At 39.6% G+C, this 24862-nt stretch overlaps 1 protein-coding gene across 2 annotated transcripts in view; it reads left to right on the top strand.

Annotated features, from left to right (window-relative positions):
* Positions 1–24862, top strand: part of SPPL3 (signal peptide peptidase like 3) — a 137941-nt gene continuing 113079 nt past the window's right edge. Inside the window, exon 1 of one of the 2 annotated variants that reach the window (XM_039237079.1) lies at positions 1–214. In XM_039237079.1, the coding sequence (XP_039093010.1) occupies positions 192–214 (23 nt within the window). In that variant the 5' untranslated portion in view covers positions 1–191. Of the gene's footprint in view, positions 215–410; positions 515–24862 lie in introns of those variants that run through there. The other variant, XM_039237220.1, reaches the window with a different exon arrangement.

The following is a 24862-nucleotide window of genomic DNA, read 5'->3' as shown; positions in this document are numbered from 1 at the left end:
GCCGCCTCGGAGCCCGGCCTCTCCCCGCCAGCCGCCTTCCCGGCCCGCCCGCCCGCCCGTGCGAGCCAGCGAGTGAGCGCCGGGCCGCGGCCGCGCCTTCCGCTCCCGGCCCGAGCGAGCCCGCCGCGCGTTCGTGCCGCCGCCGCCGGGCCCGGCCAGAGCCTGCAGCCGAGCCCACGAGAGTCAGCGCCATGGCGGAGCAGACCTACTCGTGGTGAGTGCGGGGCTCGGGAGGCCGGGGCGCGGCGCCAGTGGGGGTCGGGGCGCCGGCGCTGACGGCCGGGGGGAAGAGGAGGAGGAGGAGGAACAGGTGCGCGTTGGGGGGGGGACTCGGGTTGGGGGTGCACGCCCCCCTCGTCCCCACCAGAGGGGGTGGCTGGCGCTGGACGAAGGCGGTCAGCGGCCGGGGACCCGGCGCCCGAGAAGGGGGATGGAGGCGGCGGCGGCGGCCGCGGCGGATGTCATCTGGTCATGGGCGGAGCAGGTGATGGAGAAGGGGAGCATGACCCCAAAGGTGGGAAGCCCACGGAGGGGAAGTTGAATCCCACGGGCACCCCGGAACTGACTGGAGGGGGTGCTCCTGGGCAGGAGGATTCGAAAGGGTGGGCAGAGGCCGGCCGGGGCAAGGGTGGGCCCCTGGGCTGCGAGGAAGCTAGTGGGGAAAACAGGTGATAGCTACGAGAGGACCAAGTTGGAAGTTGCGAGAGAGGAGGCGCTGGCTAACTGGGACTGCTGCTTCGCACCTGGGTCCAGGGCGAGTGAAGGGGGAGAGTTGGCAAGGTGGGCAGAGGCCCGGGCGTGACGGAGGGGACACCGCGGAAGCAGCGTCTTGGGAACCGTGGAGGGAAGTCCCTTGCGAAGAGGTTGGAAGGGGAGCCTGTTTGGATAACCGCGCTCCGGAAGGGAGGTCCTTGGTGGCGGTGGGGAATGAGTAGACTCTTTGTGAGGGTCGGTACTCAGTTCTTCAGAATTGAAAGTGGCCTGGTGCCCTGGGTCAAGGGTGGAGATGGAGGAGCTGCAAGTTCTGTCCATATTGATAGGACTGCTAAAGTTATTAAACAGCTTGTTAAGGACTGGGAAGCGTGCTATGTAGTTTACAGAGTGAGAACATACCTGTCTTGAGCAGGGAGTGTGGTGTTTGGGGAGAAGGGGGTGAGAGGCCTCCCTTCAGCATGTGGAGGTGGAGTATTTGCAGGAGGGGTTGAAGGAGTGGTGATCGTTTCCTTGAAGGGTGGAAATTGGATAGTGGGGAGGAAGTAATGCCGGGAGGGTGAGGAGGCCAGAAAGGGGATGCTGGTAGGTGTGGGGATGGGAAATCTGGTTGCAATCTGGAGAGATTGATTGAAGACCGTTTACCTTCAGTTGGAAGCAAATTTGGTTTGGGACAGGATTGTATGCTTTCCCTTGTTAGAAAAGAGCGCGCTAGAGTAGGAAGAGCAGGGCACCTGCCTGAGTTGGAAGGCCTGGTTTGGAGGGCCGCTTCACTACGAAATATCTTTATTCCCCGGGCGGGATGGTAAACCCTCCATTGCTTTTCCCTTACTTACTAGATAGCAGAAGTGCCTCTTTCCAGGTTGTAAAGATTAAATGAATATCTTTACAAAGCACATGGCAAACTGTAAAGTGTTACATCTTACTGCATTTTAGCAGAGAAGCCAGGGAAGTGGGTGGTAAGTGAAAACAAAGAATGGTTTTAGGTAGAGGGCTTTAATTGAGGGGTTGCCTTGCAGTGGTTGGGGTTGTGATAAGTCAGGAACTCATTCTGTCTTCACAGAGGGAAAGAGGGTTGATGATTGAAGATGATAATTCAAAAGGGAACTTCAAAGATGTGTATACAAGCTCAAAAAGAAGATAACGGAACGACTGAAATAAAGTGACACTAAAAGAAGAATTAAAACGTTGGTAAACAATTGTGCCGGCATATATATTTTTAAAAGCCGTTTAAACTAATTGGATAGCTTTGAGCAACGGCGAGCTGCTTCTCTTTAGCAGGCAATAAGGAACGCAAGATTACGGTTGGAGTTTTCTTATGGACAGAATAAGTTCCCCTTGTGGTAACTAACTCGTCTTGAGCTCTTAACACTCTGGCCCAGCTGAGAGTCCTGGTGGGTGCCCTGCTTTGCCGTATTCAGGCCACAGATGGTCGAAGGAGTTAACACAGTGGCCAAGAAGTGGGCGAAATGAGAGTGTTTCACTAGGTAGGTTGGCCACACCACTATTTCTGTGTGATGTTCGACAGTTCTGCTAGTTCAGGGGGGACTATTTTGTGAAGTCTGAGAGTTTACAGTATTCATCCTAGTGAAATACTTCAGTCTTGGCTTCCTATGGCTTTATGGGCAGAGAAGCTCCTTGAAATCAGAATGCTTAGCCTTTCATCTTGAGTATGTTTTGAGATGGAGACACTTTTTACATCATCTTGAGAGAGGGAGGTGTCTGAGAAGAGGAGTGGAAGACCAGGCAGCTTTCTAGGCTCTGATAGTTACCATAGGTAATGATCCATGTGCAGTAAAGGTACATGTTTAATTCTCCCAAGTCCCTGAGGTCAGTGATCATTTCCTGTTCTATAGAGGAGGAAACTTAGGCTCAGGAGGCCAAGTGATTGGTCTAAGATGCTTCGCCTCTGATGCTTTATTTTGTTGGACATAATTCTCCCCATCATTTTATTCATTCTCCTTGAAATATAAGTATGGGAAAGGTATCCCAGAAGTACATGTAAGCTGAGTTTTGGATTATGTCTCATTTTGCAGTGTCTTTGTTACTGTTCCATAAGTTCATGCAAATAAGAGTTGATTTTTTTTAATAGACTTATGCTTTATTTGTATGTGGCCTTTAGGAAAATCAACCTTGTGGAGACTACTGTGGCAGTATAGATTTGTCTGAGGATGGAGTCAGCGAAGAATGAAGAAGTCAGAATGAAAATAGGTTCCTTTAGGATTTTCATATAGTAAGATATGCAGATTATAAAGCAAGATTGGCCATGAGGTGGTAACTGTTGAAGCTTAGTGATGAGTACAGGGAGGTTTATCATTTTACTCTGTATACTATGACATGTTTACAGCTTTCATAATACAAGGTTAATTTAAAAACCCGATACATGCTGTTCATGCTGTTTTCTGTTTTCTTGTGCTTGCTTTCTGTGTTGAGAAGTTTTCTGTGAATAGGTGTATTAAGAATATGTAGGTTGTAACCTAACGAATGCGGGGGTGGGGGATGAGCCACGCAGGTAGTTGGCGGGTAGCTCCCTGAGCTTTTGAGCTTCCACTTTGGGGACGTGAAATCTGTGGGGTTGTTCTGGTTGAAGGTGCAGCTTCAGTACACCCCATACAACAGAAGTATGGAATCCTCCTTCTCTGTGGGGTTTACATGCCAGGACTCCAGTGGATGCCTGAAACCAAGGATAGTACTGAACTCTAATATATATTGTGTCTTCTCTGTCCGTACACACTTAGGATAAAGTTTAAGTTATAAATTAGGCCTGATAAGAGATTAACAACAAATAAAATAATTATAAAGATATAATAAAAGCTATATGAGTATGGTCTCTCAGAATATCTTGTTGTACTGTACTCACCCTTCTTGTGATGATAGGAGGTGATAAAATGCTTATGTGATGAGATGAAGCTACGTGCATGAGCGTAGGCTTTGTGACAGTAGGCCACTGTAGACTGGCTGACAGTACGTGAGGAGGACCGACTGCTTCTGGACTGTGGTTGTGACCCTGGTAACTGAAATCATGGGGTCCCATGAGGCAGGGAAAGAGCAGTCCTCTGTCCCAGGTCATGAGCAGGAGATACAGAGCAGGGTAGCAAGCACCTGTGATTGGAGTGGAGGTCAGTAATTTTGGGGGCTTAACGGCAGGAGCTATTTTTAAAAGGTGTCCAGGGAAAAGCAAAGCAGGGACTTGTGGTGAGCACCCCAAACTTAAGTCTTTATCTGAGTGTTCAGACTCTGGGTGTGATTATGGATATCATACTAAAAAATAGGTAGCAACTCAGAAAAACAAAGTTCTTGTCCTCAAAAGTGGTTTTCCTCATCACACTTTCTTCCTAGCAAATTCTATCAAAATCCTGTCACCCAAGGGTTCGCTGCAAATTCCACTGAGCTGTGAAGCATTTTCTGAAATGTGATCCCTTTATTTTTGATACTTGTAGTCTGTCTGCATCATTCCTCCCTTTACATGTGTGAGTACCTAGCCTCTTCATCCGATTGTAAACTCCTTGAGGGTAAGGACACTATTAACACTAGCCTCTGTCCTCCCACAGTACTTACCGCGCCGTCTCGCCCACAGCTCCTGCTTAGGAGCTGATTGAGTGAACATGATGATGTTCAAGGTGGTTCATCCTTTGTTGAAAGAATATTTTAAGCTTAAGGGGAAGCTACAGATAGATGAGTGTCATTATCTGCATACTTACAGAAGAGAGCTTTTGGTAACTTAGTTTCCTGGTGTCACTGTGCCATGAGAATGAGTAATGCCATCCTTCATAAAGTTTTAAATAAAAGCTATTGACACATGAAAGTAAAATAATTGGTAGTAACACCACAACCTTTATTGTGATTAAACCACAGGATTCTGCTTGTATCTTTTTTACTTGTAAAGTGAGGAAGTAAAGGAATGCATGTGAAAACACAAATGGAAGGTGCAAACTAGACTTGTATTAATTTGAGAAAAATACCTTGCTTGATATATATTTAGGAGCAGTTGTTTTAGCATCAGTTCTGTGGGAAAGAGGAACTTATTTTTATCTTTTAATTTTTTTTCTAGGACTTGTCTCTTGATGGAGTCAATGCAGTTCTTGTTTATAACTGCACTTGAATCTTGGTGGTAAAAAATTACTTATGTCAGAGTTAATGTTGGTGTAGGGGAAAAGGAAATAAGAACATATGGACCTTATTGGAATGAATTTTGTTACCAAAGTAGTATAATAATTTGTGTGTTTTCTCAATGCTAGGGCTCTACAAGTATTGCTAAGTAAGGAAACTGAGGCTCAAAGAATTTAAGTAACTTGTCAAATAACATGTAAATGGTAAAAGGGCTCAAAGTCCAGACTGTTTGACATGAAGATTCTCTGTCACTGAATCTACTTCTATTTCCACAGTCACCACTTCGAGCCAACCCATCTGTTCCCCGAGCTCCTTGTTCGCCTCCTCACTGGGTTCCCCCTATTCTCTACATGCTGGCCCTTCTTCTGAGTGACCTTCTGACTTCTTAACTCAGACCCTGTCAATCCTCTGCTTTTAAACCTCTTCAGTGGCTACACTTAGAATAAAATTTAAGTTCCTTAGTAGACTTACTAAGTTTCATCTTGTGTGTGTCTCAGGGATGACAGACCATAAGCAAACTAAAAGTTACACAGGGGTAAGAATCTTTCTATTTTGGTACTCTCTCCAGGGCCTGGCATGTAATGGGTAGCTCGTAAATATTTACTGAACAAATGAATGAGAATGCTTCCCTCTGGGCTGTGTTTGTTAAGACCTACTCTAAGGATTGCATTATATTGAGGTGATATATTATTGTGATAATGGACTTTATCCTGTGAGGTATTTACAAATAGTGCTAAACCCGAGAATGAGAAATAACACAGATCTCTAGGACTCAGGGAAGTCACTTCTACAATGCATTTACTGTTATGTGTCAGTGTATTTGTTGTGATCATATCTGATTGTTGTATCTCGTGGTCCTTGCATCTAATGCAAGTTTTTCAGAGAGAAACTATTCAGTTGAAAATATGTCTCTGGCATTATAAACCTTAGATTTGCTCATTTTCAGAACACGTATTGCTTAGAGTTAAGGTGTTGCAATAATGGTTTGGTGATGCATGATTCAAGCTGAAAATTAGCCAGAACTAAAACCAAGAATTTGTACTAAAATCATTTTCCTCAGTGTTTCTTATGAAGCCTGGGGAGGGGAAAGGGGGGAGCTGGAGAGTTTGTAACCTTATCAGCCCATAATTTACCAGGTAGTATTATGAATTAAAATGCCTAATGTCCATGGATTTCTCAAACAGATCTCTCTGAGACCTTATATTTTAGAGATGACAAATGCCACAGAATTGAGATGTTAGGTAGTTCTGTATAATTGTATTTTACTCCAACATAATAACTTCGTTTTTATCATTCTCACATTTCATCAAACTATCTCAAGGAAAATCCAGCAGTGTCCTAAGAGGAGAGAGCGTGTCTAACCAAGTGCTGCTTTAGTGGGCTACACTGGGTGTCTGAACTTCACGTGATTGCTATCCTTGGCAATAGAGTCATAAGGATGACTTGATTAATTAAATTCTATAATATATTTTTTGAAGTTTAATGGTTTCTTGGGAGTTAAAGGGCAGTATTGGTTTTTTAAACATACATCTTTGTTGTATGTTTAAATCAAGAAATTTTTGCAACTTTGCAACACGTTTCTGTAACACACTTTCCAATCCTCACTTGAACAGTGAGAGGTAGAGTGATCCTCTTCTGTAATTTTAACCTCTTAGGTGTCTAGAGGGACTTCAGGTGACCAAATTCAATTTTATAGGGAAAATCTTTTAGTTTTATCGCATCAAAAGTTAGTTTTGATGATCCTCATAATGAATTCTTACCTCTCAGATTTTATTAATAGGTCTCACTAGGCCCACAGCTTAACATAAAACAGACCTACTCGTTAGCTATAACTAGACTAGATCGAGCGCCTGTGAAGTTAGATTTGAAAGTATTTTTAAGGTATTTTAAGTATTAATTAGACTGATGAATATGCATTCGCCTAATAGAGACCTAATAGAAAATCCCATTTCTTGGTTTGTAGGTTTCACCCTAACTTGGTAAGAAAACACAATAATCTCTATTTTGGAGTTCTGGTATTGATAGTGAAGAACTATTAAGGGAGAAAAAGCAGAAGTGCACTAAAGCAGAGGTGTGCCCCAGTTGTTTTTTATGTAAACTGTATTGAACATAAGTGATGGCTCAAAAAGGATTTGCTTCTGCCATCTCTGAGCTAGTCTTGTCTTGTACTGTATTCTGTACAGTGGTTATGCCTGTCCTACACCCACAGAATTGTTGCAAGGATTCAGTGAGATAATGTAGGTGCAAATGCTTTGTAAATTGCTAAGTGAAATATAAAAAGCAAGGTATTTGTTCTTTACATTGTAAGATTCAGACAGGTTTCAGATACAAGTTCCTCACTACAGAAATGATTTTTCTTGTTTCGCGATATAACTAGCATTTAAACTTTGAGATGTTCAAATAGTACTTTATAAAAAGAATGAGAATAGCTTGTAAATTGTCATTGATTTGTATTGTTGTCTTTGAATGTGCTATAAGGTTATCTTCTAATCATGTTGCATTGTCCAGCAAACAAGAAAAACCATGAATAAAGGCTAAGTTTTTTTTGTAAAATAGTTTTATTTTGATCTCTTGAAGGCAGTTTCCTTCATAATGTATTCATGGGAGGGAAGAGAGCAATGGTGTGGATAATCCTGGTCTTTTCCTGGTTTTCTTTGGAATGCCCACGATACTTGTACCCTAAAATGTGTGAGGAGGGGCTCTTAGCAGTTTCTTATCTGTTTGCCTACTCCGTACCAAGTCTGCTGGACACACCCACTTCCCCTCATCTGAGGGCCTCAGACTTTGGCTTCACTCTTGATCTAAATAGGACATGTGCAGCAAAGTTTTAATTGTTTCTTCAACTTGGTTATACAGACATTTTGACTTAAGTACAGTACTTTGTTGTTTCCTTGTCTTTTTAAAAAAATTTTTTTTAATGTTTCATTTATTTCTAGGAGAGAGAGAGACAGTGTGAGCAGGGGAGGGTCAGAGAGAGAGGGAGTCACAAACTCTGAAACAGGCTCCAGGCTCTGAGCTGGCAGTCAGCACAGAGCCCGACGTGGGGCTCGAATCCACGAACCGCGAGATCATGACCTAAGTGAAAATTGGACGCTTAACCGACTAAGCCACCCAGGCGCCCCTGTTGTTCCCTTGTCTTTAAGTTTTTCTTGAGTGTCTAGGCTTACTCTACAAACTTGTAAATCTTCAGGCTTTGCCTGGCAGCCTTAACTTTTAAACATTTGACCGTATGCTCTACTGACTTTATAAACGCCCAGAAATTTACATTCATTTCTCTGAAATGCTTGGAAAAATACTACGTTAGAAGTAAAAGGTTTAGAGATTGATTTCTTTTATCTGTGTATTGATTAGGGCAAGCACCAATATTAAGGTCTAATACCTTAAACATATTTTCAAACATAGCTTTCACGGGGGCTCTGTCTAGCCTTGTTACAGAAATGCCACCTAGGACTGCTACACTGCTTGCTCGAGTTAAAGATTTGAGATAAGGTCAGTTAATAAGAGGGAGAGTACAGAGAGGGCGGAATGGAAGACCGGAAGTTGAGGCTTGGAAAACTCACAACTGAGAAATGGGAGGAAGAAGAGGAATCAAAGCAAGTTCCATCAGAAACAAAGCTCCATGGCGATGAAAGAAGAGGCACAGAGAATTTTGGGGGGCAAGAGTATAAAAAAAGCTACAAAGTTCAAAGAGAATGAAGAAAAAACAGACTATTGAATTTGCAAAGGAAGTCACTAGTGAAAGGGCACTAATAAAGATCAGAGTAGTGAGGGTGAAAGGCAAATTAGGGAAGGGTAATGAAGAAATAAAGGCATCCTTTGGGTACTGGCCATTTGTTTGTGAGATAAGATGGGAAAATGTAAGGAAAGAGGATGCTTGGTACAGACAGGGTCATAGGGTTTTCTGTTTTTATTGATAAGGGAGAGAGTTGTATATTTGAAGCCAGAGAGAAAGAGAACTTGATCTTGGAAAGAGATTATTATTATTACTTTACTGTAGTTTAAATTTAGAGATTTTTATTTATTGTTATGGATTTCACTTAGGACTTGTGAAGGGAACTTAATGGGGATGTGACATTTAGTCTTTGCTTCTTTCCATCTTTACATTGTCACTAGTTCGGGTTATATTGCATTTGGATGGTTGTGTTTGTGTGTGTTTTAATTGTGTCAGTATAAAATCCAACCTCATTGGTCAGTTTAAACATTGTTGCCTTATAATCCTACTTCCGTGCATTTTCTTTAAAATACTTGTTATTTCTGCCAAACTGGATTACTCACTGTTTCCCCTTTCATTTAAGCTGACTCTCATACCTGGTTAGCCTTTCTCCCAAGTCTCTAAATATGTAAGTCTTATGCATCTTTGAAGGTAGCTGAAATGCTTTCCTCTTGTTACAGAATCTTTTTGATTTATCCAGGAGAAATATTCTTCTGATGACTGTAGTTCTTTATCTGATCCTGCCATGTGGCAGTACTTTTATGATTTTTCTGACCTTGCATTGAATATATTTATGTGGCTATCTTCCCACCTTGACCATGAACTCCATAAGGATAGGATCAAAATAATTAGTTTTTTGGTGTAAGAATCTACACAGAGTGGAGACTGAGGCTTTCTTTTTTTTAAAGAATGAATATTTTAGAGGTGACATTTGCCAGGTGCTGGATTTTAGAATATAATGTCTCCTTAAAAATGTAATGAAAGGGCACATAGAAGAGAGGAGAGAATACTTACCTAACATCTCACAGTTCTTTGAAGAAAGTACAAAAGTAAAATTAATACTGTTAAGTTGGGTCAAGTGCTGTGGCCAGATTTGCCTAACTTCCTAATATCCATGTAGCACCTCGAGCAGGGAAAGTGGCTTGGTCCCCCAACCAAACACCTGCAGGAGACAGTTACAGGGCCACAGGCTCTTTAGAGTCAGCATCTTCATTGATCTCAGTCGTCTTCAACTTGACTGCAGACCAACTGCTACCAGTTTATTTAGACTTTATCTCCCAAACGGGCTCTTTGTGACATATTATTATTATTATTTTTTAAGTGGAGAAGCTCTGTTTTTTTTTTTTTTTTATAATTAGCAGGGGATGAGTTTCAGTCACATGATCAAGTGAAAATATTTTGCAGGAAACTTCCTTTGAGGTATGAGGAGCAATAGTTATGTGGAAACCAACTTCTGAGCAATTTAAGATTTTCTCTCTTTTGCTACTATTTCAGAGATTCATATTCTTTGTATTTAAGCTTTTGTTTAAAGAGCTGATAATTTTTTTAAAATAGAAACTTATTTTGCTTTCATCTTTGCCCTATTTTTAAGAGAGTATTTTCTCTTTTAACTCATTTCTTTTCTCTTGTTTAATAATTATAATTCAGAAAGGGCAATTAAAAAAAAATCTCTTGGCCTAGTGAGAGCATATTTTAAATTGCATAGATACAGCAGTGCCTCAGTCTTAGTTTAGAATTCAGTAACCTAGTCGTCTGGATAGGGATAAAGCAGAAATTTGGGGGATTAGAGATTTGTTTTGGTTTTGCACCCATGTATACTGTGCTGTGGTGAAAATAACCTCCAGACCTAAGAATGATATATTAGGCTGGTATTCATGGATAGCAGCGGTGCTAAGACCTAATGCTAAAGGTTACCAACCAGTTTAGGACAAAAGGGACTAACAAGTAGAAGTAGGAGAGAATGAGGGCACCTGGGTGGCTCAGTCAGTTAAGTGGCCAACTTCCACTCAGATTATGATCTCAGTTTGTGGGTTTGAGCCCCACATTGGACTCTTTGCTTTCAGCACAGAGCCTGCTTCAGATCCTCTGTCTCCCTCCCTCTCTGCCCCCGTCCTGCTTGCACACCCTTGCTCTCTCAAGACTAAATAAACACTAAAAAAATAATAAACAAAAGTAGGGGTGCCTAGGTGGCTCAGTCTGTTAAGTTTCGACTTCAGCTCAGGTCATGATCTCAACGGTTTGTGGGTTTGAGCCCTGTGTCCGGCTCTGTGCTGACAGCTAGCTCAGAGCCTGGAGACTGCTTCAGATTCTGTGTCTCCCTCTTTCTCTGACCCTCCCTTGCTCATGCTCGCTTGCTCTCTCTCTTTCTCTCTCAGAAATAAATAAAACATTAAAAAAAAAGAAGTAGGAGAGAATGGTAAATGGCAGATGTGATTGGACAGTAGAAGCAAGGCGAAGGTTAAGAGACTCAAGCATCAGGAAACTCAAGTAGTGAGACCAAATGGAAAAGGTAGACAGCTCTAGAATAGGAGACTCAGCCAGAGTCTTCATGTGGCAAAGGTGTAAATAGCCCCATTCATCTCTGCAAATCCAGCTTTGTGCTTCAGCTTAGGTTTATTAAATTGATAATGAGTCAACATTTGGTTATGAGGCAGGCCTGTCTGTCCTATAGCCATCAAGAGCTAGTGTGGCGTCACAGCTACAGACTCTGGAGACACCCCCTTTTTTTTTTTTTTTAAATGTTTATTTTTGAGAGAGAGAGAGACATAGAGTACGGGCAGGGGAGGGGCAGAGAGAGAGGGAGATACAGAATCTGAAGCAGGCTCCAGGCTTTGTCAGCACAGAGCCTGACGTGGGGCCTGAATGTACAAACTATGAGATCATGACCTGAGCTAAAGTCGGATGCCCAACTGACTGAGCCTCCCAGGTGCCCCTAGAGACATTTTTAATCCCCATCAAACAAGTCAGTAAGTCCTGTTCATTATATATATATTTTTTTCCTTCAGTTTTAGAAAACATTTGTCTCCTCTTTATTCCCATCATTGTCCCTAGATGACCCTTATTTGTGTTCCCTCAGTACATCATACTTACCTTTTTCAATTGTTTGTTTCCTTATTTATTTCCTTGTAAAGTTTTGAGGACATGATTATATTTTGTTTCTGTCTTCATTCTCAGTGGTTTGGCACATAGTTTATTTAAGTATTATTTTAGGGGCACTTGGATTGCTCAGTTGGTTAAGTGTCCAACTTTGGTTCAGGTCATGATCTCATGGCTTGTGGGTTCAAGCCCTGGTTTGGGCTCTGTGCTGACAGCTCAGAGCCTGGAACCTGCTTCGGATTCTGTGTCTCCCTCTCTCTCCCTCCCCCACTTTCTCAAAAATAAATATTGAAAAAATAAGTATTCTGTATTTTATTTTTTAAAATAACCCGAAAAGTACATTTAATAAGTTGGAAGGTTATGTGATATCTTACGTAGCTTTCAGTTTCAAGAACTCAAAGGAACAAGCATCAAATATCATTTGGGGTCTGTAGATCGATCTTTTACACTAAGTAATTGAAAATATTGTTGAAGATGTTAGGCCAGACCTACTTTCATAATAACTATTTAGTTTATGGAACCTCTTCAAAATACAGTGGGAGAATTGGTCACTGTATTGGTTAGCTGTTGCTGCAATAATACTGTGTAACAAATTGTCCCTCACTCAGTGGCTTGAAAAAGCAGTCTGCAGGTTGACTGGGCAACTTTGCTTCTTGCTTCAGATCTGTAAGTCAGCTGGGTGGCTCTGCTTCATGTGTGTTTGTTTAATTTGGGGCTTAGACTGAATGGGCAGCATCTGGGGGAGAAGTTCTTCTTATGACAGTGGCAGAAGCATAGGAGGGCAGGTGGAAACGTACAGACTGCCTGACGCTCAGGCTCAAAACTGACATACTGCCATTCCTGCTTCATTCTCTCAGCCAGAGCAAGTCATACGGTGGATACCAAAGACAAGGAGCTCCAAAACTAGACCTTCCCTGTTTGTGGGAGGAGCTGCAAAATCACATGGTTATGGAGTAGGTTCTGGGAGAGGTGAGGAATTAGTGCCATAAAGCAGTCAGCGACAGTTGGAAGTTCTCTCTTCCCTTTCATGTGACTAGGTGTCACTTTTTCATTCTGTTCTAAAGTGAAGCATACCATATAGTCAGATTTCATGTAGGTCTCTCTCTGTAGCATTCAGGTTTTCATTCTAATCTTTTATATTTTTAAAATAGCTTTTTTGGGGTAATAATTCACATGCCATATAATTCACTCATTTAAAGTATACATCCAGGGGTCCCTGGGTGGCTCAGTTGTTTAAATGTCTGTCTGACTTAGCTCAGGTCATGATCTCACAGTTTGTGAATTCGAGCCCTGCATCGGGGTCCTTGCTGACAGCTCAGAGCCTGGAACGGTTTCCGATTCTGTGTCTTCCTCTTTCTCTGCCCCTTCCCTGCTCTCACTGTCTCTCTTTCTCTCTCAAAAATAAATGAAATATCAAAAAAGTGTACATCCAGTTCTTTTTAGTACATTAACAGGTTTATGCAACCATTGCCACAGTTTTGGAACATTTTTTTTCACCTCCAGAGAAACCCTGTCGTTAGCAATTACTCCCTTTCTCCCCTTTTCCCCAGCCCCTAATGTACTTTTGGTTTCTATGGATTTGCCTATTTCACATAAATGGAATAATACAGTATGTGGTCTTTTATTTCACTTAGTATACTGTCTTCAAGATTCATCCATGTTGTAGCATGTATTAGTGCTTCATTCCTTTTTATTGCTAATATTTACCACATTCTACTTATATGTTCATCAGGTGATGGTTGTTTTCATTTTTTGGCTATGATGAATACTACTATATGAACATTCACGTAAAAGCTTTTGTGCAGATGTACATACATTTACATTTCTCTTGGGTAAATACCTGGGAGTGGAATTGCTGGCTCATAGTGTTTCTCTGTGTATAACATTTTGAGGAGCTGCCATATTGTTTTCCAAAACAGCTATACATTTTACATTTCTCCCCCCGGTGTTTGAGGGTTCTGATTTCTTCATCTCCTCACCAACCCTTGTCACTTTCCATGTTTTTTATTATAGCCATCCTAGTGGGTGTGAAGTGGTTCTTGTGTAGTGTTTACATTTAAGGGTTTATAGAGGATAAAAGCAGTGGTTTAAAATGTTAGATATGTTTGTACTTAACAGGGAGTACCAAAGTTGCCACTTCAGTTTCAGTTACCTAAAAAAAAAAAGCCAGCCTAACATTGAGGGAATAAATAGAATATTTTGACTCAGAGATTTTTCTTCAGGCTACTCCTTATCTTTTTTTACATGTTAGAACCATGTAGGAAGAAATTAACCTCAAATGATTGTTAAGCTAGTTCTTTACCTTTGGGTAAGTGAGTGCCCAGATGACTCTGGCAGCCTGCTGCGTCATCAGTAGTCTTGGGACTGTGACTGGTTTGATGACTGAAGTTGTTGGGTTTTTTTCGGGGGCGGATGTTGGGGGTGGGGGGGGTGCGTGGAGGGAGTCCTCCATGTCTTTTCTTTGCCAGGAAGGTAATCACTAGAGGAGTTAGTTGTAAAATATGACCTTTTGGGGGGGCAGCACTGTTTTTTGTTTAAAAAAATTCTTTTTAATGTTTGTTTATTTTTGAGGGAGAGAGAGAGACAGCTCAAGCAGGGAAGGGGCAGAGAGAGAGGGATTCACAGAATCTGAGGCAAGTTCCAGGCTCTGAGCTGTCAGCACAGAGCCCGACGCAGGGCTTGAACTCACGAACTGTGAGATCATGACCTGAGCTGAAGTCAGACACTTAACTAACTGAGCCACCCACGCGCCCTAGGGCAGCACTGTTCGTTAGAAATACAATATAAGGTACATATGTAATTGAAAAATTTCTAGTAGCTGCATTAAAAGGTAAAAAAATGAAATTAATTTTAATAATATAGTTTAATCCAGCATATAAAAATATTTATATCATTGATTATATGTAACCACTACAAAAATTAAGATATTTTACTTTTTTTTTTTTTTTTTTTTTAAGTACATAGTCTTCTCAATTCAGACTAGTGACATTTTAAAAGCTTAACATCTACAAGTGGCTGGCAGGCGTATTGAACAAAAATGCCATTCTGGATGTCTAAGAGCTTATGATCTGGATTTCTGCTCACACGTATGATTATCTTTATCATTAGGAAAAACAGATGAATGCTTGATCAGCCTGTATTTCTAGTTTCTCAGTTTTATGTTGTTACTGCCTTTTCTTTTTTTTAGATGTGGAAGCGAGTCTTCAGAGGGGTACAGAGAGACAAGCTCCTTACAGCTCAGATTCTTGGCTGTGAGTAGAGAGATTAGTTAATAAGAGAAAGAAAAACCTTGGTCTCCCTCATCACTAAGGGTGTACCAGGTTCTATAGTTCTTAGCAAATGAAAGAACTGCTACTATTTGGTTCTTACTCTAATGTTCTTATACTTTCAGGGTCGGGTCTCCTTTGGCCTGTTCTTTATCAGTAATGTACTACTTGTGCTGTTTGACCACATAGCTCTCTTGGTTAGACAAAATGAGGTTGTGGATTTGATCTCCGTAATTAATGACTGACTTTATGCCTGCTGGGGCTTCACTATAGTAACTAAAGCAGAGTAAACAGGATTCTCTTTTCCATGAGTTTACACTGTTGTTAGAGACTGCTGGCATTTGCTGGGTCAAATGCCAGCAAATGTAATTAAGACGACTTCAAGAGAAGGAGATTTCAGAGTGGGGCATTGTATGGATAGTGTGTCCCAGTCAATCATTTGATTACTAGAGGGACTGAATTTGGCCAAGTGTCTTACTATTTGAGTGTCTTCACCCATGGCTTATATTTTCTAGTTTGCCTCAGCACCCACCACTTCTGTTGCTGCACGCTGAATCTCTATATCACTGGTTTATATTATTTACCTATAGCTCCTGCAGGCAGTTGAGTGGTGACCGCCTCCTGATGTCTGTGATCAGTTCTAGGACCTTGCCACAAGGGTTGTCTTATGAACACTTCCATTGTGAGATACAAATACTCCATACTTGACCATTGCATTAGGTTTTGCTGAGTATTGGATGTCTTAATGTTGTAACAAATGCTCCATCAGCTTCTTTCTCTCTGGCCCCACTGCTCTGCATGGCCCCAGTCAAGTCTCACCCTCTCAAACAGTGCTAAGACCTCCCACCTGGTGTCCCAGACACCAGAGGCCACCTATCTTGTTTATTTGTTTTAAAGTTTATTTATTTTGAGAGAGATAAATAGTGTGCAAGAGAGCATATGAGCAAGGGAGGGGGGAGGGAGGGAGCGAGAGTGAGAGAGAGAGAGAGAGAATATCCCAAAAGAGAGACAGAGAGAATCCCAAGCATGCTCCACACCGACAGCACAGAGCCTGATGCGGGGCTTGAACTCACAAACTGTGAGATCATGACCTGAGCTGTAATCAAGAGTTGGACACTTAAGCAACTGAGCCACCCAGGTGCTCCTTGAGTTTTTGATATACATTGTGATTTTGATGATTTCCAAGTTTAGTTTGACACGTGTTCATTAACTTCATTTTTGAAATGTGCTTGAGAGAAATAATACATTTTAGTTTAAAATTTGAAAGGCTTTGATTTATTGGCATTATAAAATGTTCATTTAACAGTTATTTAGCTGTTCTCAACTGAGCGCACAGCCTACAGTGACTAAGCTCCAAGTTGGTTGGATTAGTGGGGACAGAATTAGAAGCCTTATTTCTTCTCTGGTCCTGTGCACTAAATAATTCCACTCTTCTGGTGGTAAGACCTAATTTAGACCTCTTCTGGTGGCAAAAAAGCAAGGCCTAACTGACATGAAGTTCTTTATATTACCTAATTATCCCTGTTCATGTGAGTCTTCTCTTTGCTGCAGAAATGTTTATGTTTGATTATGGGGTGCAGCCTGAAACCATGCTAGGATAATCCTAACATGTTTTGTGTTTTCTTGTTCGTGTGTGTGTGTGTGTGTGTGTTGCCTTTCTAAAAGCAAAAAAGAGATGCCTGGATGGCTTGGTCAGTTAAGCCTCCAACTCTTGATTTAGGCTCCGGCCATGATCTCACAGTTGTGAGATTGAGCCCCACATTGGGCTCCGCACTGAGCGTGGAGGCTGCTTAATAGTCTCTCTTTCTCCTTCTGCCCCTCCTCTGCACTCGCTTTTACAAAATAAAAACAAAAATAAATTTAAAAATCAGGATTCTAAAACATCTGTGGCTGCAAGAGTATCAGATAAAGAATTATGGAACTCTAGCACTACACATTTTAGTGGTGCAGTTTAAGAAAATGTAGATAAACAGAAAAAGAAAAGAAAGACACTTCTACCTCCTCCCCGTACTTCATTGAATTTGCTGTATCTTTCAAGTCTTTAAAAAATGCATATGCTTGTGACTCTTGTTGTTTAGTTACACACAAGTTGATCGAAAATCAGAAGTCTTGAGTAATAAAAAAAATTATCGTTACCTAAAGCTTACCTAGAAAATCATGGCGACATTGCATGCTACCCTTCTGGATATTATAGGAAGTATAGATCATTTTTACACAAAAATAAGGATAGGTTCATACTGTATTTTCCTTCTTATGTCAAATTTAATATCTACAGAAGAATAAATGTTCTTTGTATGTCAGTTATGAGACATAATAAACACTCAAGAACCTCACCCACCACCTAAAGAACCACAGGATTACGCGTACTCTCTTGAAATTCCTGTGTACTTCTTGACTCCTCCTCCTGTCTGCCCTCCAACCCCCGCCACTGTCATGAGTTTGTTGTTTAGCATTCACTTGCTTTTTAAAAAACTAGTTTTATATTTACTATGTTTTACTGTACAATATGTTTATTTTTACCTTAATTTTTTACAGTTGAATATTATAAAGATGTATATGGTATCTTTTATAATTTGCTTTTATCAATCTATTGTTTCCAAGATGTGTCCCACTTTTTGTACTCATTTCCCTCTAATGTATAATGTTCCAGCCTGTGAATTATATAATATTTACTTATCTATTTTCCTGTTGATGGATAGATATTTAGGTTTCCAGTTTCTTCAAAGATTTCTGCTGTGAACATTCTTATATTTATTCTTGATATTCATTTTTTTAATGTTTATTTATTTTGAGAGAGAGAGAGAGAGAGAAAGAACACTAGCATGGGGAGAGGAAGAGAGAATCCCAAGCAGGCTCCACATTTTCAATACAGAGCCTGACACAGGGCTCAATCTCATGAACTGCGAGATCATGCCTGGTGCTCATGTTTAAGAGTTTTCCTAGGATTTATCCCTAGGGCTAGAATCTAACCATCCCTCTTAAGAAATCCCTCTCTGGCCCGAGGTCTTAAAGGTGTTCTCCTATATTTTCTTCTAAATTGGAGTGGGTTAGTGTTAATACTTTGCTTTTCATTGTACAAGTTTTTAATATAAAATCTGGATTAAATTTAGAATTTAGTATAAATTAAGATGGATTTAGTTAAGATTAAGACATCTAGAATTGTTTTATTTAATCATGGAGTAATAGGAATATAAGATTATTAGTTATATTATTATATCCTGTTAGTAGAGGATAATAGGAATCCAGTTGCCACAACTACATGTATTGATAGTTCCTTCTTATCTCACTGATCCCTGATGTGACTCTCTTTGGTGTGTTTGAGTAATGTTAGATGGTAAATAGTATTTTGTTACTAAACAGCAAATAGTATTTTGTTATCTGCCTTTTTTGATTTAAAATACCTTCAACATCTTGGGGCGCCCGGGTGGCTTAGTCGGTTGAGCGTCCGACTTTCGCTTGGGTCATGATCTCACGGTTCGTGGGTTCGAGCCCCGTGTCGGGCTCTGTGCTGACTGCCAGCTCAGAGCCTGGAGCCTGTTTCAGTCTGTGGCTCCCTCTCTCTCTGACCCTCCCCTGCTCACGCTCTCTCTCTCTCTCTCTCCTAGGAATAAATAAAAAAAATTAAAAAAATAAAATAAAATAAAATAAAATACCTTCAACATCTTTTCATACCATTAAATATAGGTTACTATTCAGTGTGTACATAATAGACCACTGTATTCAACCCCTCTTTATGACGTCTTCTTATTCATTCTTGATCCTCCAGTCTCCTTCTCTAGCAAAGTATAACCAGCTTTCTCTCCATTCTTCTAGAAATGTATGCTTAAAAGCACATGTGTAAGTATAATTGTATATAATCCTCCATTTTTGTTGTGAAATATACAAAGTATAAAATTTTCCACTTTAACCGTTTTTTTAAAATGTTTTTTAAATGTTTTTATTTATTTCTGAGAGAGAGAGGCAGCTTGAGCAGGGGAGGGTCAGAGAGAGAGCAAGACATAGAATCAGAAGCAGGCTCCAGGCTCTGAGCCAGCTGCCAACACAGAGCCCGATGTGGGGCTCGAACCCACGAACTGCGCGATCATGACCCGAGCCGAAGTCTGACGCTTAACCGACTGAGCCACCCACGTGCCCCCATTTTAACCATTTTTAAATGTACTGTTAGTTCAGTGGCATTAATAAGTGCATTCAGGTTGTTGCACAACCGTGATGTCACCACTACCCATCTCCACAGCTTTTTCATCTTACAAAATGGAAACTCCATACTCATTCAGCACTAATTCCTTATTCAACCCCCCTCCCTTCCCCTGGCAACCACCATTCTCCTGTCTCAGTGAATTTGACTACTGTAAGTATCCCATGTGAATGGGATCATATACTATTTCTTCTTTTGTCAGTAGCATTTCGTTTAGCCTAAGGTCTTCAGGTTTCATCCATGTTGTAGCATGTGTCAGAATTTCCTTCCTTTTTAAGGCTAAATAATACTCAATTCTGTGTATATGCCACATTCTTTTAATCCATTATCCTTCTGTTGGCTGTTGTATTATTGAATAATGCTGCCATGAGCATGACTGTACAAATATCTGTTCAAGCCTCTGCTTTCAAATCCTTAGAATATATACTCAGAAGTGAGATTGCAGATAATGTGGTAATTCTTAGTTAAATTTTTTGAGGAATTGTCGTATTGTTTTCCATGGCAGCTGCATCATTTTACATTCTCTGCAGAGGTGTAAAGGGTTCCAGTTTTCCACATCTTCTCTAACACGTGTCATATTCTGTTTTTTGATCATTGGCCCCCTAATGGGTGTGAAGTGGTATCCTTGTGGTTTTGATTTCTATTTTCCTGATGATTGATGATGTTGAGTGTTTTTTCATGTACTTATTGGCTAATTAAATATATTTGGAGAACTGTCTCTTTAAGTCTTTTGTCCATTTCTTATTCAAGTTGCTTGATTTTGTTGTTGAGTTGTAGTTGTAGTTCTTTATATATTCTGGATATCAATCCCATATCAGTCATATGATTCACAAATATTTTTTCCCATTCTGTAGATTGCCTTTTCACATTGTTAATTGTTTCCTCTGGTGCACAAAAGTTTTTGGTGTGTTTATTTTTTCTTTTGTCGTCTGTGCTTTTGGTATCATATCCAAGAAATCATGGCCGAATCCAAGGTCAAGCTTTTCCCTTGTGTTTTCTTCTATGAGTTTTCTTATATCGGCTCTTGTGCTTAGGACTTTGATCTATTTGGGATCCATGTTTTTGTGTGTATGGGAAGCATTCAACTTCATTCTTTTGTGTAACCCCTTTTTAATGAAGTGATAGTGTGCTCTACACACTATGATGCTGTGTCTTGCTTTTTTCACTTAGTAATGTGTCTCAACCACACTAACCTGTTTCTTTTTTGTTCTATCCAGCATTCAGTTGAACAGTGTAAGTCAGTATGTAGGTGAGCTTTTGAGTATGGCTACCTTAACGAACAGTTAAATTAAAAGAAAATCAAATAGAAATGTTAAACCCAGGAATGAAGACGGAAAAGAAAAGGCAAAAGCAAGGAAGGGAGAAAGAGCGAGGAAGTATATGGGGAAAAGATCATTAACTTTGCTTTCAGGAGGACAAAGGCAGTTTTGTTGAAAGTTTATCAGGTTTATATGTTCCTAACACACAGTGTGTATACAGTTTATCCTTAAATCAGTCCTCTGAAGTGTAGGTATTGCACCCCCCTCCCCACCATTTTACAATTGAAAAACTGATTACACCCCCAAGATTATATAGTTAATGAATGGCAGAGCTGGAATTTGAACACAGATATTTTTAACTCCAAAGCCTAGGCTCTTTGCCATTAATGGCTCTCTGAGAATAAAGGGAACCTTTAATCAAGTAAGCCTGAGAAAGGCTGCATATTAAATTCTTCTCTGGGAAATTCATAGTCTGAATTAGCATATTATGAGCTCTGATAAGCCAGGTGGTAAAAAAGAAATCTGTTTGATTTTGTTTTAAATGTTAAAAGACACTTGCTCAGGGGAAGAGTTTGCTTGGCATCTTAACAGTACCTAGAACAGTTCTCCCTTAATGCTATTTTGGGAAGTGCCACTCATACAAAGTGCCACTCTTTGTTTTTATCAAATCTCAAGAAAGGCTAAGGACAAGAAATTAAATCCTAACTTCGTGAAGAAACAGCCTATAGAATTACCTAACCCAGACCAGGCATGCAGCATTTTGGGGTATGAGGTTCAGCTTATTTCCCAAAATCTGTAAGGTAACTCAAATGGGCAGTTAGTTGCTTTTCCAGAGGTGAATTGCATATGATTACAACTTCCCTTGTCCACATGACAAGTAAATCATAAGTTCTAGCTTTATTTCACAATGTGTATGATACAGTAAAATTACAATACAGTACAAGAATTTAAGATGTTCATTTAGAAATATTTAAGAAAAAAATAACATTTGACCTCAGTACTTCTTACATGTGAGCTTGCAGTTAAGGATTCTATCTTGGTCATGAAGTGTGCATTTTTGCTGTACCACAGATAATATAAGCCATGATTTGGAAAATGAAAGATTGTATTATGAGTGTGCTGTTTAAACACTGAAAAGAAACTAGTGTCAGAGATGGTCAGCAAATGAATGAATCAGCAGCCTATTTGCATTTATTTTGCAAGAGAAAGCCATTTTTCAGTGTGAGACCCAGTCCTTTGCTTAGACATTGCTGTGAGTATTCTATAGGGCTAATCCTATCTTCATGATTTTACAGAATGTTCTTTGATTTTTTTCCCCATTAATTTTCCAAGTTTTTAAGTTGTATAGCATATCTTATTAGTGTTTTAATTGGAAGTACATTGTTTCTTTTTTAACTTGAACAAAATTATCTTCTTTATGATATTATGGCATACTCCTTTTCTGTAACTAACCAAGTTTTTCCCCATTAAAGTTTAGTTTTTTCTATACATTCACTACATCAAATTACCGAGTATTTTATTCTTTTTGTTGCTGTTTTAATGGAGATATTCCCCATTCTTTTCCTAGCTGGTTACTACTGGTGTATAGCATTACCATTGATTTTTGCAGACTTGCTTACTATATCCAGCATGTATAGTAGACAGATTATTCTAATGATTCTTTGCTTAACTTTTATACAGATGCATGTAGTGATCTATATATTTTAGTAATTTTTGTAATTCTCTTGTTTTATGGACCCTTAAAAATTACTCTGGAGTAAAGAATATATAATATACTATCACAAATAGCTAAATCAGGCACCTCTTGGTCTGTTAAGTGGAAGACCACTAATGTTCAGCCATCAGATATGTAATATGAGTTGTTTTAATCACATTAAAAAAGAAATCAAACGTTTTTATTGCTTTTTATAGAAAGGGATTGGTTGAATTTTATAAAATGTAGAGTCTATTGCTGTCATGACATTTTGCTTGAATCTTTTGTGTGGTATCAGTAGTTTTACGTATTTAAAAAAATCTTGCATTCTTGGAACAAAAGGTATGTAGTAGTTCTTTTAAATAAATCTCTTGAGGTACTGCTCTAATTGCTTGCGTTTTATTTAAGATTTCTCACATCATTATTCATAAGTAAGACTGTCCTGTAGTTTTCTTTTTTAATTTTATCTTAATATTTTTAAGACCAGGATAATGTTTACTCCACAGTACTTTGAGATCAGTATGCCACGTTTTCGTAAGAAATTTAAAAATTTCTGTGTAAAGCTAGGTTTGGGGTTTTAGTGCTCCCGTAGTGGTAAAGAAGAGGTGGTTGGGTAACTTGTTATCTTGGTCAAGCCTTCTGCTACAGGTTTGTTTAGGTCATGTCTTTTTGCATCAACTTTGGTACTAATATTTTAACAGCATATTTCTTGAACCTAAATTTTAAAATTTCTTCTTTTAAAATGTTTATTTTAGAGAGAGAGAGAATGTGGCAGGGGCAGGGGAGCGAGAGAGAGAGAGAGAGAATCCCAAGCAGGCTCTGTGCTGTCAGTGCAGAGCCCAGCATGGGGCCTGAACTCACGAATCATAAGATTATGACCTGAGCTGAAGTCAGATGCTTAACCACTTGAGCCACCCAGGATTCCCAGAGTAGTTTATTTTTTTAAGTGGTCCAGAATATGGTTCATGTTGGTGAATGTTTTGCCACTTGAAAAGAATGTGTGTCTTGCTGTTACTGGGTGAAATAGTATATGAATATCTACTAGGTCAAGTTGCTTTCTAGTGTTCAACTCCTTGCTTATTTTTAAAATTCTGTCAATTACCAAGAAAGGTGTATTGAAAATTTCCACCTTTAGTTGCTTTGTGTATTTCTCCTTTCAGTTCTGTGACTGTTGAAGTTTTGTTATTAAATATATTCATATTTAGGATTGTTATATGTAAGTCCTTTTGATGAATCAATCTCTGTCATTATTTATATCCCTCCTAATCATTGTTCCAGACTCTACTTTGATGATATTTATACCACTTCAACTTACTGTCTGCCTTCATTTATATGAAATAAAATATAAATATAAATAAAAATTATTTTGCCTTTTATGACCTAGCCTTGGTCTTGAGTCATACAGTGTTTCTCCTGCTGTATTCTCTAGGTGGAGGTAGTTAGAAAGATTTGCCCCGGTTAAAGGAGATGGCATACAGACTCCCCCCAGCGCCTCTCACCCATCTTAGTGGAGGAGTAGTAGTGTCACATTGGAAGCAGAGCATACGGATTGCGATAGGAGGCAGTCTTTGGAAAATGCAGTCTATTACACTCTCCTAAATCTCTGTGCCTCTATTATCAGACATTTTAATTTTTTTGTATGTTGTAAACACCACAATACGTTTTGTTTTAAACAGGTCTTTCATTTTTTCCCACCTGTTTACCATTTCTTTCACTCTTTATTCCTTTTTGTAGATCCAAATTTCCATCTGGTATTATTCTTTTGTGTGAAGAACTTCCTTTAATGTTTGTTATAGCAGGGGTCGGCATGTGATGAGTTCTCTCAGCATTTATTGGTCTAAACCTTATTTTGTCTTTGCCTTTAAAAATACTTCAATGGATATAGAATTTTTTGTTGGCTAAGTTTTTTTTTTCTTCAGTACTTTAGAATCTTACTTTTTTTTTGGTTCTATGTGATTTCTTTCTTTTTTTTATCCTACATAATTTCTAATGGGAAGTCTGCTTTTATTTTTTTCTGTGTATCTGTTTGAATAGTATGGGTTTTTCCCACTGGATGATCAAAGTTTTTATTACTTTTTTTTTTTGGCAGCTTGGTGTGCTTTGGTGTTTTTCTCTTTGTGTTTCTTCTGCGTGGGACTTGTTGAGTTTCTTGATCTTTCATAATTTTCATCAAATGTATCAGATTTTCAGCCATTATTTCTTCAAGTTTTTTTTCTGCTCTCTGTTCATTTTTTCTGGCCTCTAGTTATATGTGTTTGACCACTTGACAGTGTCCCACAGATTATTGAGGCTCTGTCCTTTTTCTCCCCCGCAGTCTTTGTTTCTGTGGATAATTTCTATATTCTGTATCTTCAAGTTCACTGATATTTTCTTCTGCAGTGTCTCATCTCTTTCCTGTTCAGTGTGTTTTTTATTTTAGCTACTATACTTTTTAAAACTCTGCAAGTTCCATTGGGTTTTTTTTTCATCTATTTTTCTTTTTTATATGTCACATTTATTGAACCAGATTTATAATACCTGTTGTAACATCTTTGTCTTCTGATTCCATTATATATATATATCATTTATGGTTGTGTTTCACTTGATTCACTTTTCTTCTGAGATGTGGATCATCTTTTCCTCATTCCTTTTTATGGCTGAACATTGTGAATTTTACATTTTCTATATCTCTTTTTTAAAAAAATTTTAATGTTTATTTATGAAAGACAGAGACAGAGACCAAGCCTGAGTGGGGGAGGGGAAGAGAGAGAGGGAGACACAGAATCTGGGGCAGGTTCCAGGCATGGGGCTTGAACCCACGAACCATGAGATCATGACTTG

Source organism: Hyaena hyaena, unplaced genomic scaffold (genome assembly GCF_003009895.1).
Source record: "Hyaena hyaena isolate Hyena2069 unplaced genomic scaffold, ASM300989v1 scaffold_0, whole genome shotgun sequence".
In the NCBI taxonomy this organism is placed as follows: domain Eukaryota; kingdom Metazoa; phylum Chordata; class Mammalia; order Carnivora; family Hyaenidae; genus Hyaena; species Hyaena hyaena.
This window is presented reverse-complemented; position numbering and strand designations above follow the sequence as displayed.